The following is a 12925-nucleotide window of genomic DNA, read 5'->3' as shown; positions in this document are numbered from 1 at the left end:
GTAGCTTGCATGGCTGATTGCAGATTTCATGTCTAACATGTTATCATAAAATGTTGAAAGGTTTTATTCTAACTTGAGCTGTTTTAAACAATTTTTATAATCTGGTTTTAGGTACATTTGTACTAGTTTTATAACAAATGTGGCGCGATACTGAACTTCACAGGAAATTGGAGTGTTACCATTACTATTAAAAAACAAGTGGTGGAAAAATTTGTTTGAAAGTTGTTTGCTGTATGGAAACCAGATAGAAGTTGTTCACATCCTGCCATCTGATGTTTTGAATCTGTTTGTTAGTGACTATCTATCAAGATAGGTTTGATATTCTGTCTGACAACACCACCTTTAAAATTGGATGAGTAACATGTGTTACAAAAATTTGACTTTTTTTGTGTTTTTGGAAGGACTTTATTTGTGGCTGAATGTTGTCAGTATGTTAAAAATGGCTGATCTCAAAAGTCAACATTGTCAGTGGTGCAGTTGTGTTTGAACACAAAGTTATTTGAAAATCAACTGTGTAAACATTCATTGGTACAACAGGGAGCACCTCATGAAAACTATGAAAGATACTTTTTCTAAACTTTAGGAAATTGATTGGCAAAACAAAAAATATGTTGTGTAAACTTTAGGAAATACGTTGCCGAAACTAAAACGAATACCTTGTGTAAACTTTAGGAAATACGTTGCCGAAACTAAAACGAATACCTTGTGTAAACTTTAGGAAATACGTTGCAAAAACAATAAAATATGAGTTGAGGAAAAGGACAATTATTAATTTTGTCAACACAAAAACATTAGCTAAAGCAACTTATCTCCTAAACTTGAAATTATAAGTTATCCATCAGAACCTAAAAACGTAAATGCAGTCGGTTGCCTTGAGTTTTTAAGTTTTAGCAACGTTTGTTTTTTTTACAGTGTACAAATATGCAAATGTACTGATCTATGATCTGAATTATACTATTGACTGACTGTCTGAGGCTAACAGTTACACAATCATACCAAAACTCTGTCCTGATAGTTTCCACTTTCTCTTTTGTATCACACATACTGAGACAATATTCGGGATAAATAACCATGAAAACAATTTATTTATTCAGTTTAGAGGTTGACACATCATTATAATCACAGAGCCCGCTTCACTTGAATTGTCCACTTGATGGCGCAGTAGAGCAAATGAATCATCACAATGCTTCGAACCATGAGTCGACCAATTGGGTGGAAAGCTTCATCTCACCATCACTAACAGAAACCAAAAAACACACAGGCATAATCCGAGGGTATGATGCAACACCGAGCACAGGAAAACACAGGGCTTATATACACAGGGTAATAACGAGGGAATCGGCAACAGGAGGGAGACACAGCTGGGAGAGATCAGGGCTAATGAGACGGGGAACAAAGCTGCACCTTCTAACCTAAGACAAAGACTTTCACAATAAAACAGGAAATGGTAAATGGCCTGCATTTGTATAGCGCTTTTCTAGTCCCTAAGGACCCCAAAGCGCTTCACACTACATTCAGTCATTCACCCATTCACACACTGGCGATGGCAAGCTACATTGTAGCCACAGCTGCCCTGGGGCGCACTGACAGAGGCGAGGCTGCCGGACACTGGCGCCACCGGGCCCTCTGACCACCACCAGTAGGCAAACATGGGGTTAGTATCTTGCCCAAGGATATTTGGCATGCAGCCAGGAGGCAGCCTGGGATCGAACCACCGACCTTCTGATTAGTGGCTGACCTGCTCTGCCACCTGAGCTACAGCCACCCCTGTAGCTCAGGAAACATGAATCACAACTCAGAGACATGGACTCAACACAGAGAGACAGACAGAAAATGACACATGGAACTGAACTATAAGTGAAACCAATATTCCTAAAACATGGATAACAGAAACATGAATAATAATAATAAACATCATCATCATCATAACAAGAGAATGAGAAAACGATCCAAAACACCAAGATAACTGAAACACAAAGTACCAGAGAAACATAAAGAATAATGCAAAAGTAAACCAAAACATAATAAACTCAAAATACTGGGTCCAACAGACCCAGAACTGTGACATATAATGTAATTTGCTTATCTAATCTTATGATAAATGGTTTAAAGTTGATTAAAACATTTTCACTTGACATATAAAGACCAACAGACAACTTCAGATCAGTTAAATGTTTAATTTATTAAATCAGGATTAGTTCACAATATTTGTAGGAGTGAATTCACCAAAAATCAATGATATCCTGCTGCCTTCACCTGGTCTGGATCCTAACTGTGAACTCCCTGTAGGTGAAGGAGAACTCACACTGTCACTGCCACCGCTTGGTGGTTTACGCCAAGAAAACAAAACCAAAAACTGAATAAAGCATTGTGGGGAGGAAAAAAAAGGAAAATAGCATAGCTTGTTCACATTTGAATTTTCTATTTTATTTACTCTTTCTCTTTAACATAATCTGCCCAAGTTATCAGTTTCATTAGCAAGCTAACTTCACTTAGTGACATTTATGAAGTGTCCAATAATGACCAAGGTGACAATTACACATCTATCATATGTATCACCGCACTGCGTGTGGAATGTCATTGGTCAAAAATATATTTGGCACAATTCAAATATTAGAAACTAAGTGAATATTTACCTGATGTATATAAAGATGAGATCTCTTTGCTGTAGTAATGTCAACTAACCCAGGATTGTCTCCCAGTCAAACATAAATTCGTGATTTTAAATATCACCATGATCAACTAAATAAAAGACTTTTCGAAACTGGACAGATGGGATGTAACATTTTGAGAGTGGTGTGATGGAACAATCCAATTGATGAATTTATTAATAGCTTTAATTTCCCAGTCGACCATGAATCCATGACTTTTCAACCTCATTGTTGCCACCAGGTGAGCATAAATAGATCATCATCAATAACAGGACAGCTCTGAATCAGTGTTATTCCAATGACATTACTAAAACGCGTTTAGGTTTCATCAGTATTTCGACATGGATTCAACATTTACTTTGCTCTGAGATTGCAGTCTTGACCATAATGATGACTCGGATTAAAAAGAAGAAACATTATTTCAAAGTCATCTTGCTGTCTGGGATTAAACCAAACTGACAGGTGGAGCAAATTCATCGCTGTGAAGGCTTTTCTGTAAATCACGTGACTCCTCCCTACTGTGTCAGTTGTTCCCTGCAGACAGTGAAACACTGACCAAACTGTCTCTGGTAAACAGACGAGTTTTAATCTACACCACCTGTCCTGTATCAACGAACGGAGTTTGAGGAGGAAACTAAGAAACTGAAGCAGAAAAGAAAGACATGGAGTTCAAATCAGTGATATCGCTGTTTCTCTTCCTCTGTTTGCTGGGACATCTGGACTGTACAGGTAAGCCGTGTGTACCTATGTGAATAAATCTGTCACCGAAGGACAGGTAACAGGGAGAGATTGCTGTAGTTTTAGAAGTTACTGTACTGACACTGTGTAAGAGTCTTTGTTTCCTCGGGAGAGCAAAAAAGTTTCCGCTCTGCTTCATTTTATGGTCGTTGCTTTCAGAGTCAGTGTGGAGGAAATGTAGGTACATAGGTAATGGTGACAGGAGAGTGGAAATGGATTTAAATATTAGACTGCACTTAAAAAACTCTCGGCCCTTTTCAGTTTGAACTTTGACGTTACCTTCATGTAATGGTGGTGACGCTAGAGACAAGCCTCGGCTCACCTGTATGAGGAGCAGGTGAGGAGCTGCTGTAACAGTAAATTTTAACAAACTTCTAAACAATAACAGAGTGGATTAGATTAATAGTAACGATGTTTTTCTTTTTCCTGTTAAAACACGGCGTGAGACTAAAAGGGTGTAATTCAGTAAACACACTTAAGGGAGGATATTTCCGTGTGCGTAATGGTGGAGTCGCTGTGGACGACACAAAGATGAAGGGTAATGTTTGATTAGACCTGTCTGTAAACCGGGTCTTATTGATACTGAGACTTTTACTGATGATGTGATCGTCTGAGAGAGAAATATATTCCAAGCTAAATATTCGATTACTTCAAGAACCTCATTTTCTCTTTCGTTTAGTTTCATTTTAACTCTGACGTCACAATCATGTGATGTCTGTGACGCTCGAAAGAAACCTGAGCTTACCTGTGGGAGGGGCGCCAATAGAGCAGGTGAGGAGCTTCGGTTCCTGATAGAAACGTCACATTTAACAAACCTCTGTGTTTAGCTGTAGAACAGACTTTATTTTATTTTTCTTTCTCTCAGTATACCGTGTTAGACAAAAAGGGCAGTCAGTGCATACACTCGGAGTGGGGAGTTGGCATTGTTGTAATTAAATGAGACTGGAGATTAATTTGTGATAACAGGACCTAACTGTAAATTCCTTAACATCAAAAATAAAACACAATCAAGTGTATGCATGAAATTCTCAATAGATCTGCGTATTATTTTTCAAGTTTTACATTTTACAGTTATTTCAAATGATTTACTGAAATTGTGATTTTTTTAAAAAAAAAATAGACAATGTAGTTGAGAAATATGGAACAATCTAAATATTTGAATATTTCAATAAATGGACTTATTGGAGTTTAGACAGTTGAAACATACATAGTGTATGTTGAGAAAGATATTTTAGTAAGATTTAAAATCTCAAATAAATCAGATGGAAACTTTTCCTGGAATTTTAAGCAAGAAAACGTGTTTTTGTTAACATAATTGTGTCAGTTGGGAAGAAGTACATTTGTAGAAATATTAAGAAACCAAAAACTTAAATCACCGAAACTTTTAATCTTTGCATCTTACTCTGGGTGCTGTTGGTATTGTAACCTGTAAGACTGAACCACAGTTTATCTTGCTAACAACATTTTCTGTCCTCAATGGTCACACACCGGAACTGCATCACAACAAATGTTGCTGTAATGATTTTATACTTCAGAGGACCCGAATTCTTCACAGCCATGGACCATAATACATTTCTTAACATTTGTTTTATTTTTGAAACTGGCAGATTTCAGTTTAGATGAGGACTGTTTAAAACACAGTTTAAATGAGACCTCACAGCACTACTGTCAGGGTTCTAGTTGTATCCTCTGAAACACTTTGTAGGACTTCCTTATTAAAATGCACAATTTTACTCTAGACTATGTTGATGTATATTCTAATACATCTAAACATGAAACAAATGTGTGCATTTATGATAGTTTTATACAAGAATAATAATTATATTGTTGTACGGCTGAGGATCATGTCCTTGTCTGTACTTTAGACATTACATTAGTCTGTTAAACAAACACCAGTCAACAAATCTCCATATTAAAAATCCTGGACATGACTGTAAAGTACAAACAAATTTGTATAACTTTTCTTTTCATAGAGTAAATGAAAAAATTTAACCAGTTCAATCTGTCTACAAGCAAAGACAAAAAGTTCTTTAAACTCAGGTTTCAGGTCTTTATAGCAGAATTGAGTTCACAATTTAACATACAGGCTGTGAATAAACCAGCAGTAAATGATCTTTATTCACTTATTACCTCACACACAGTTTTTTTCTCTCATCATCATCTTTTGTTTGATACAATCATTGTAAAGTTCAGCTTAATTCAGTTTGATTTATATAGCATCAAGTCACAACAACAGTAACCTCAAGGTGCTTAAAGTGAACATTTTATTTAAATTATCTGATTAAAGTTTAATATTTTCAAGAATTAAGTTAAATATTAGAGCAGCAGGGCGGTGCAGTGATCAGCATTGTTGCCTCACAGCAAGTTCAGGCCGAGGTCTTTCCCTGTTTATATGTTCTTGTGTTTCCGTGGGCTCTCTCCAGCTTCCTGCCACAGTCCAAAGACACACAGTTAGTGGGGTTAGGTTAGCTGATGATTCTAAATTGCCGTAGGTGTGAATTATTGTCTGTCTCTCTGTGTTAGCTCTGTGACAGACTGGCAACCTGTCCAGGTCGCCTCTGTCACCTTAAGGCTGGTATAACCTCCCCCAGCCTGTGACCCAGAATTGGATAAATGAAAGAGGACAGATGGATGAAAGTAATTATTAGACAATGTATTGTTTTCTATTAACTGTAGCTCTACTAATGAGTCTTTACTTCCTGTTTGTCTATTTTCTATTTACTTTTTTAAAATGTTTCAGACCAAAAAGAGTTAACAGTCAAAGGAGGAGCAGATGCCACTCTGGAGCGTTCTGGTTCCACAGATGCTACTTCAATAACAATAATGAGGTGGGAAAAGTCTGACCTGCAGTCAGCCGATTATGTCATCATCTTCAGAGATGGTCGGGTTGAAGATAAGTACCAGCATGAACTATTTAAAGGTAGAGTGGAGATGAAAGATCCAAAATGGAAGGAGACTGGAGACTTTTCTGTGATTCTCAAACATGTCACCACGAACGACGCTGGAACATATGAATGTGAAGCTGGATATGATGGACAGAAACCACGGTTTCTAAACAGAGTCACTTTGAAGGTTGAAAACTCAGGTGAGTTTAATTTCAGCTTCTTCCTGGTTATGGATGTGACTCCATAACACAGGTATTATATTATATTATACTGTATTGTATAATAGTCTGTACACTGTGTTTGCTAAACTGATTAAATTAAAATGAATTCAAAACTTGTTAAATTAATCAACAGCTCAAATTCTTGTACCACTGGTTCATCTTGCTAACATCAGATGGCCACACATTGTCTCTCCTCACGAACTGCATCACAACAAATGTTGTTGTAATGATTTTATACTTCAGAGGACCTAAATTCTTCACAGCCATGAACCATAATACATTTCTTAACATCTGTTTTATTTTTGACACTGGCAGAGTTCAGTTTAGATGAGGACTGTTTAAAACACAGTTTAACTCAGACCTCACAGCACTACTGTCAGGGTTCTAGTTGTCCTCTGAAACACTTTGTAGGACTTCCTTATTAAAATGTTTTAGTGCAGACTATGTTGATGTATATTCTAATACATCTAAACATGAGACAAATGTTTGCATTTCTGATAGTTTTATACAAGAATAATTATTATATTGTTGTACGGCTGAGGATCATGTCCTCGTCTGTACGTTAGACATTACATTGATATGTTAAACAAACACCAGTCAACAAATCACCACATTAAAAATCCTGGACATGACTGTAAAGTACAAACAAATTTGTATAACTTTTCTTTTCATAGAGTAAATGAAAAAATTTAACCAGTTCAATCTGTCTACAAGCAAAGACAAAAAGTTCTTTAAACTCAGGTTTCAGGTCTTTATAGCAGAATTGAGTTCACAATTTAACATACAGGCTGTGAATAAACCAGCAGTAAATGATCTTTATTCACATATTACCTCACACACAGTTTTTTTCTCTCAGCATCATCTTTTGTTTGATACAAACATTGTAAAGTTCAGCTTAATTCAGTTTGATTTATATAGCATCAAGTCACAACAACAGTAACCTCAAGGTGCTTAAAGGGAACATGTTATTTAAATTTTTTGATTAAAGTTGAAATTTTCAAGAATTAAGTTAAATATTAGAGCAGCAGGGCGGTGCAGTGATCAGCATTGTTGCCTCACAGCAAGTTCAGGCCGAGGTCTTTCCCTGTTTATATGTTCTTGTGTTTCCGTGGGCTCTCTCCAGCTTCCTGCCACAGTCCAAAGACACACAGTTAGTGGGGTTAGGTTAGCTGATGATTCTAAATTGCCGTAGGTGTAAATTATTGTCTGTCTCTCTGTGTTAGCTCTGTGACAGACTGGCAACCTGTCCAGGTCGCCTCTGTCACCTTAAGGCTGGTATAACCTCCCCCCCAGCCTGTGACCCAGAATTGGATAAATGAAAGAGGACAGATGGATGGAAAGTAATTATTAGACAATGTATCGTTTTCTATTAACTGTAGCTCTACTAATGAGTCTTTACTTCCTGTTTGTCTATTTTCTATTAACTTTTTAAAAATGTTTCATACCAAAAAGAGTTAAAAGTCAAAGGAGGAGCAGATGCCACTCTGGAGTGTTCTGGTCCCACAGATGCTACTTCAATAATGATGAGGTGGGAAAAGTCTGACCTGCAGTCAGACGATTATGTCATCATCTTCAGACATGGTCGGTTTGAAGAAAACCTCCAGCATGATCTATTTAAAGGTAGAGTGGAGATGAAAGACCCAAAATGGAAGGAGACCGGAGACTTTTCTGTGATTCTCAAACATGTCACCACGAACGACGCTGGAACATATGAATGTGAAGCTGGATATGATGGACAGAAACCACAGTCTCTAAACAGAGTCACTTTGAAGGTTGAAAACACAGGTGAGTTTAATTTCAGCTTCTTCCTGGTTATGGATGTGACTCCATAACACAGGTATTATATTATATTATACTGTATTGTATAATAGTCTGTACACTGTGTTTGCTAAACTGATTAAATTAAAATGAATTCAAAACTTGTTAAATTAATCAACAGCTCAAATTCTTGTACCACTGGTTCATCTTGCTAACATCAGATGGCCACACATTGTCTCTCCTCACGAACTGCATCACAACAAATGTTGTTGTAATGATTTTATACTTCAGAGGACCTAAATTCTTCACAGCCATGAACCATAAGACATTTCTTAACATCTGTTTTATTTTTGACACTGGCAGAGTTCAGTTTAGATGAGGACTGTTTAAAACACAGTTTAACTCAGACCTCACAGCACTACTGTCAGGGTTCTAGTTGTCCTCTGAAACACTTTGTAGGACTTCCTTATTAAAATGTTTTAGTGCAGACTATGTTGATGTATATTCTAAAACATCCAAACATGAGACAAATGTTTGCATTTCTGATAGTTTTATACAAGAATAATTATTATATTGTTGTACGGCTGAGGATCATGTCCTCGTCTGTACGTTAGACATTACATTGATATGTTAAACAAACACCAGTCAACAAATCACCACATTAAAAATCCTGGACATGACTGTAAAGTACAAACAAATTTGTATAACTTTTCTTTTCATAGAGTAAATGAAAATATTTGAACCAGTTCAATCTGTCTACAAGCAAAGACAAAAAGTTCTTTAAACTCAGGTTTCAGGTCTTTAAAGGAGAATTGAGTTCACAATTTAACATACAGGATGTGAATAAACCAGCAGTGAAGGATTTTTATTCACATATTACCTCACACACAGTTTTTTTCTCTCATCATCATCTTTTGTTTGATACAAACATTGTAAAGTTCAGCTTAATTCAGTTTGATTTATATAGCATCAAGTCACAACAACAGTAACCTCAAGGTGCTTAAAGGGAACATGTTATTTAAATTTTTTGATTAAAGTTGAAATTTTCAAGAATTAAGTTAAATATTAGAGCAGCAGGGCGGTGCAGTGATCAGCATTGTTGCCTCACAGCAAGTTCAGGCCGAGGTCTTTCCCTGTTTATATGTTCTTGTGTTTCCGTGGGCTCTCTCCAGCTTCCTGCCACAGTCCAAAGACACACAGTTAGTGGGGTTAGGTTAGCTGATGATTCTAAATTGCCGTAGGTGTAAATTATTGTCTGTCTCTCTGTGTTAGCTCTGTGACAGACTGGCAACCTGTCCAGGTCGCCTCTGTCACCTTAAGGCTGGTATAACCTCCCCCCCAGCCTGTGACCCAGAATTGGATAAATGAAAGAGGACAGATGGATGGAAAGTAATTATTAGACAATGTATCGTTTTCTATTAACTGTAGCTCTACTAATGAGTCTTTACTTCCTGTTTGTCTATTTTCTATTAACTTTTTAAAAATGTTTCATACCAAAAAGAGTTAAAAGTCAAAGGAGGAGCAGATGCCACTCTGGAGTGTTCTGGTCCCACAGATGCTACTTCAATAATGATGAGGTGGGAAAAGTCTGACCTGCAGTCAGACGATTATGTCATCATCTTCAGAGATGGTCGGTTTGAAGAAAACCTCCAGCATGATCTATTTAAAGGTAGAGTGGAGATGAAAGACCCAAAATGGAAGGAGACTGGAGACTTTTCTGTGATTCTCAAACATGTCACCACGAACGACTTTGGAACATATGAATGTGAAGCTGGATATGATGGACAGAAACCACAGTCTCTAAACAGAGTCACTTTGAAGGTTGAAAACACAGGTGAGTTTAATTTCAGCTTCTTCCTGGTTATGGATGTGACTCCATAACACAGGTATTATATTATATTATACTGTATTGTATAATAGTCTGTACACTGTGTTTGCTAAACTGATTAAATTAAAATGAATTCAAAACTTGTTAAATTAATCAACAGCTCAAATTCTTGACCCAAAGGCATAATTTTAGTGACTTTTAGAAACTTGAATATAGATTTATATGTTATATCTGTCAATCAAGCTGAAATAGTCATAAATAACATGTTGTAGAGAGTTAAAGGCTAGAGGTGAAGCTGAGTGTTGTTGATCCTCCAGGTGAGTGAGCAGAGTTGAGTGTGTGTGTGATCAGAGGTGAAGCTGCTTCCTGGTTGTTGATGTTTGTTTCTAAAGATGTTGTTGATGAGACTTTGTAGAAAGCAGCTGGTCTGAGTGATGTGATCAGAGTGCAGTAGATAATGTCTGACAGCAGTTTGAAGAGGAAATGGATTCTGTTCTGTTCTTCACTCATCACCTACCTGACAGCTGACACCTCACACCTGTTTCTCAACTGCAGGTCAGACAGGAGGACACACAGAGGATGGAGGAGAGAAGATAACAGACAGGAGGACAAAGTGGAGGGGAGGAGGCTGGAGTAAAGGAGAGTGGTTCTGTTGGACTGATAGTTGGTCTGTCAGTTTCTGCCATGCTTCTTGTTGTTTTTGTTGCTCGTTTTGTGTTCTACAGAAATCGTAGAGGGCAACTTCTTCCAAATAATCCAATGATTTGTGTTCAGTGGGTTCATAACTGAACTGTGAGTCCTGCTGCTGTTCCAGGTTATTATCAGTAGGTTCAGCATTCAGACTGACAGAGGAGAGACACAGGAAACAAGACAAAATGAAACTTTGCATTGTTTTGCATAATTATCTGATCTCTGATGTTCCTGCTCACCATACCAACAAACTGCCTAATTCTAAAAATAATTGTCAGTTTAAATCATTATCTGTTGTTTGTAAAATATTTTATTAGATCTTATATATAAATTAAAGCTGCAAGCAGCGTTATGAGGGCCCTCGCACCCCCGGCGCGTCGAGCCACGCCCAACACCTAAAACCAGCACGTCCGATCTGATGTCACATTGATGGAATTCATGCATTTAACCACCAGCTAACATTTCAACTCATTCATTCGTGATTAGTTAGTCGTTCCACTAGGTGGCGCTCTAACCATTATGTACAAATGGCATAACAAACATTTCCGAGCTCGAGTCTCATCACGCCTATGAGCTTTGGGAGAGATTGGACATTGTGTTTTTGAGTGACAGCAGATTAGTGCTTTTTGGCGAGTGATTGAAACTCCACGTGCCGCCATGACCACCCCGTTTCCCTGAACGTAAAAAGCTTCGCAATTTAACATCACAAAGGTCTTTAGATTCCACACACTGGAGATTGGTTCAATATGATGAAATCCCTTGGAGGAGTTCGTCAAAGAACGGTGCCTGGAAAGAGGGGAAAATGTTGCCAAAATTGCACATTAATTTTAAAATGGCTGACTTCCTGTTGTATTTGGGATATTGCTCCAAGAGACTTTTTTGTACATCTTGATATCTCCTATAAGCTTACCAGGTTTCAGACTCATAGATAAAACACAGAGCTGGGGCTGTGGTTTTGGAATATTGTAGGGGGCGCTGTGGAGCCATTTTGCGCTATTCAATGAAAATGATCACATAACAACAAAGCCTTATGCACATTGGAGGTGTGGGCCAAATTTAAAGCCTCTATAAACTTTCCAAGGCCCTCAAAAGCCACTTCATTTTTCATGGTGAAATGCGCTGCCACCAGGGTGCGCCGTTCAGTTTAAAGTCACAATTTTCGCACTAAACCATCATGAAGGACTGATGGTGATATTCACCGCTTTTGAGGTGGCCACAATGAACCTGTGAAAATCAGTACAACAAAGTGTAAGACATGACATTTCCTGTTCCCACTAGGTGGCGCTCTTCATATTCCTGACAATGGGCACATCAATCTGTTCAGGGCGGGTGTGACATCATGCCTGTAAAGTCTGGTACTAATCAGACTGGATATCATTGAGTTATACTAATTTGTTTCTTCATGGCGAGATATCAAAGTTCGCCATGCTGCTGAGGTCACACCCTTTTGTGAAAAGCCACAGTTTTCACTGTACCCCAAGACCAACTCCTTACGCCTTTCCTGGAGAAATTTGAGGCTGCAGATGTCACCCGTCACTATACTGTACCCCAAAGTGTAAAACATGACATTTCCTGTTCCCACTAGGTGGCGCTGTCCTTGATGTCAAATATGGCAGTTGAAATATGTTCAGGGGTGGAGCCTTATCATATGTGTTCACTTTGGTCAAGGTCAGAAAATGTATGACAAAATGAGAGGCAATAAGATTTTCATGGCGAGTCATCGAAATTCGCCGTGGCGCCACGGCCTCATGGTATTGTGAAAACTCAAAAGCTCCGCAATTTAACATGGCACAAGGGTGTAGTTGACACTGTCCAAATTTGAAGTTTATAGGACCAAATCCCAAGGAGGAGTTCGTTAAAGTTCGAGGCATGGAAATGGCAAAATTAGAGCCAAAATGTCACCTTCTCTTCCAAATGGCGGACTTCCTGTTGGGTTTGCGTCAATGGGCCCACTGACTTTTTTGTTCGTCTTGGAATGATACACATGTGTGCCAAATTTCATACATGTAGCTCAAACCATGTGGACGTAGGGCTGCATTTAACAAGGCATAGGTGGCGCTCTAGAGCCATTTCCCAGTGCTCATAAGTAAAACCATTAAAATACAAAATTTTTCACCAGACCTGGCATGTGTGCAAAATTTCATGAGTTTTTGA

At 38.0% G+C, this 12925-nt stretch overlaps 1 protein-coding gene across 1 annotated transcript in view; it reads left to right on the top strand.

Annotated features, from left to right (window-relative positions):
• LOC146578890 (polymeric immunoglobulin receptor-like) overlaps positions 1-10844 on the top strand; it is a 128682-nt gene extending 117838 nt beyond the window's left edge. The window contains exons 3-7 of the mRNA XM_085267857.1: positions 6139-6474; positions 7948-8280; positions 9755-10087; positions 10637-10714; positions 10807-10844. Of these exons, the coding sequence (XP_085123983.1) occupies positions 6139-6474; positions 7948-8280; positions 9755-10087; positions 10637-10714; positions 10807-10844 (1118 nt within the window). The remainder of the gene's footprint in view (positions 1-6138; positions 6475-7947; positions 8281-9754; positions 10088-10636; positions 10715-10806) is intronic.
• The last annotated feature ends 2081 nt before the right edge of the window (positions 10845-12925 follow it).

This window comes from Mchenga conophoros, linkage group LG3, assembly GCF_057382185.1.
Source record: "Mchenga conophoros isolate Kocher_MC1m ecotype Shallow Benthic linkage group LG3, M_conophoros_male_GT1.1, whole genome shotgun sequence".
Lineage (NCBI taxonomy): Eukaryota > Metazoa > Chordata > Actinopteri > Cichliformes > Cichlidae > Mchenga > Mchenga conophoros.
Note: the sequence above shows the minus strand (reverse complement) of the source record. Positions and strands in the feature narration are given on the sequence as shown.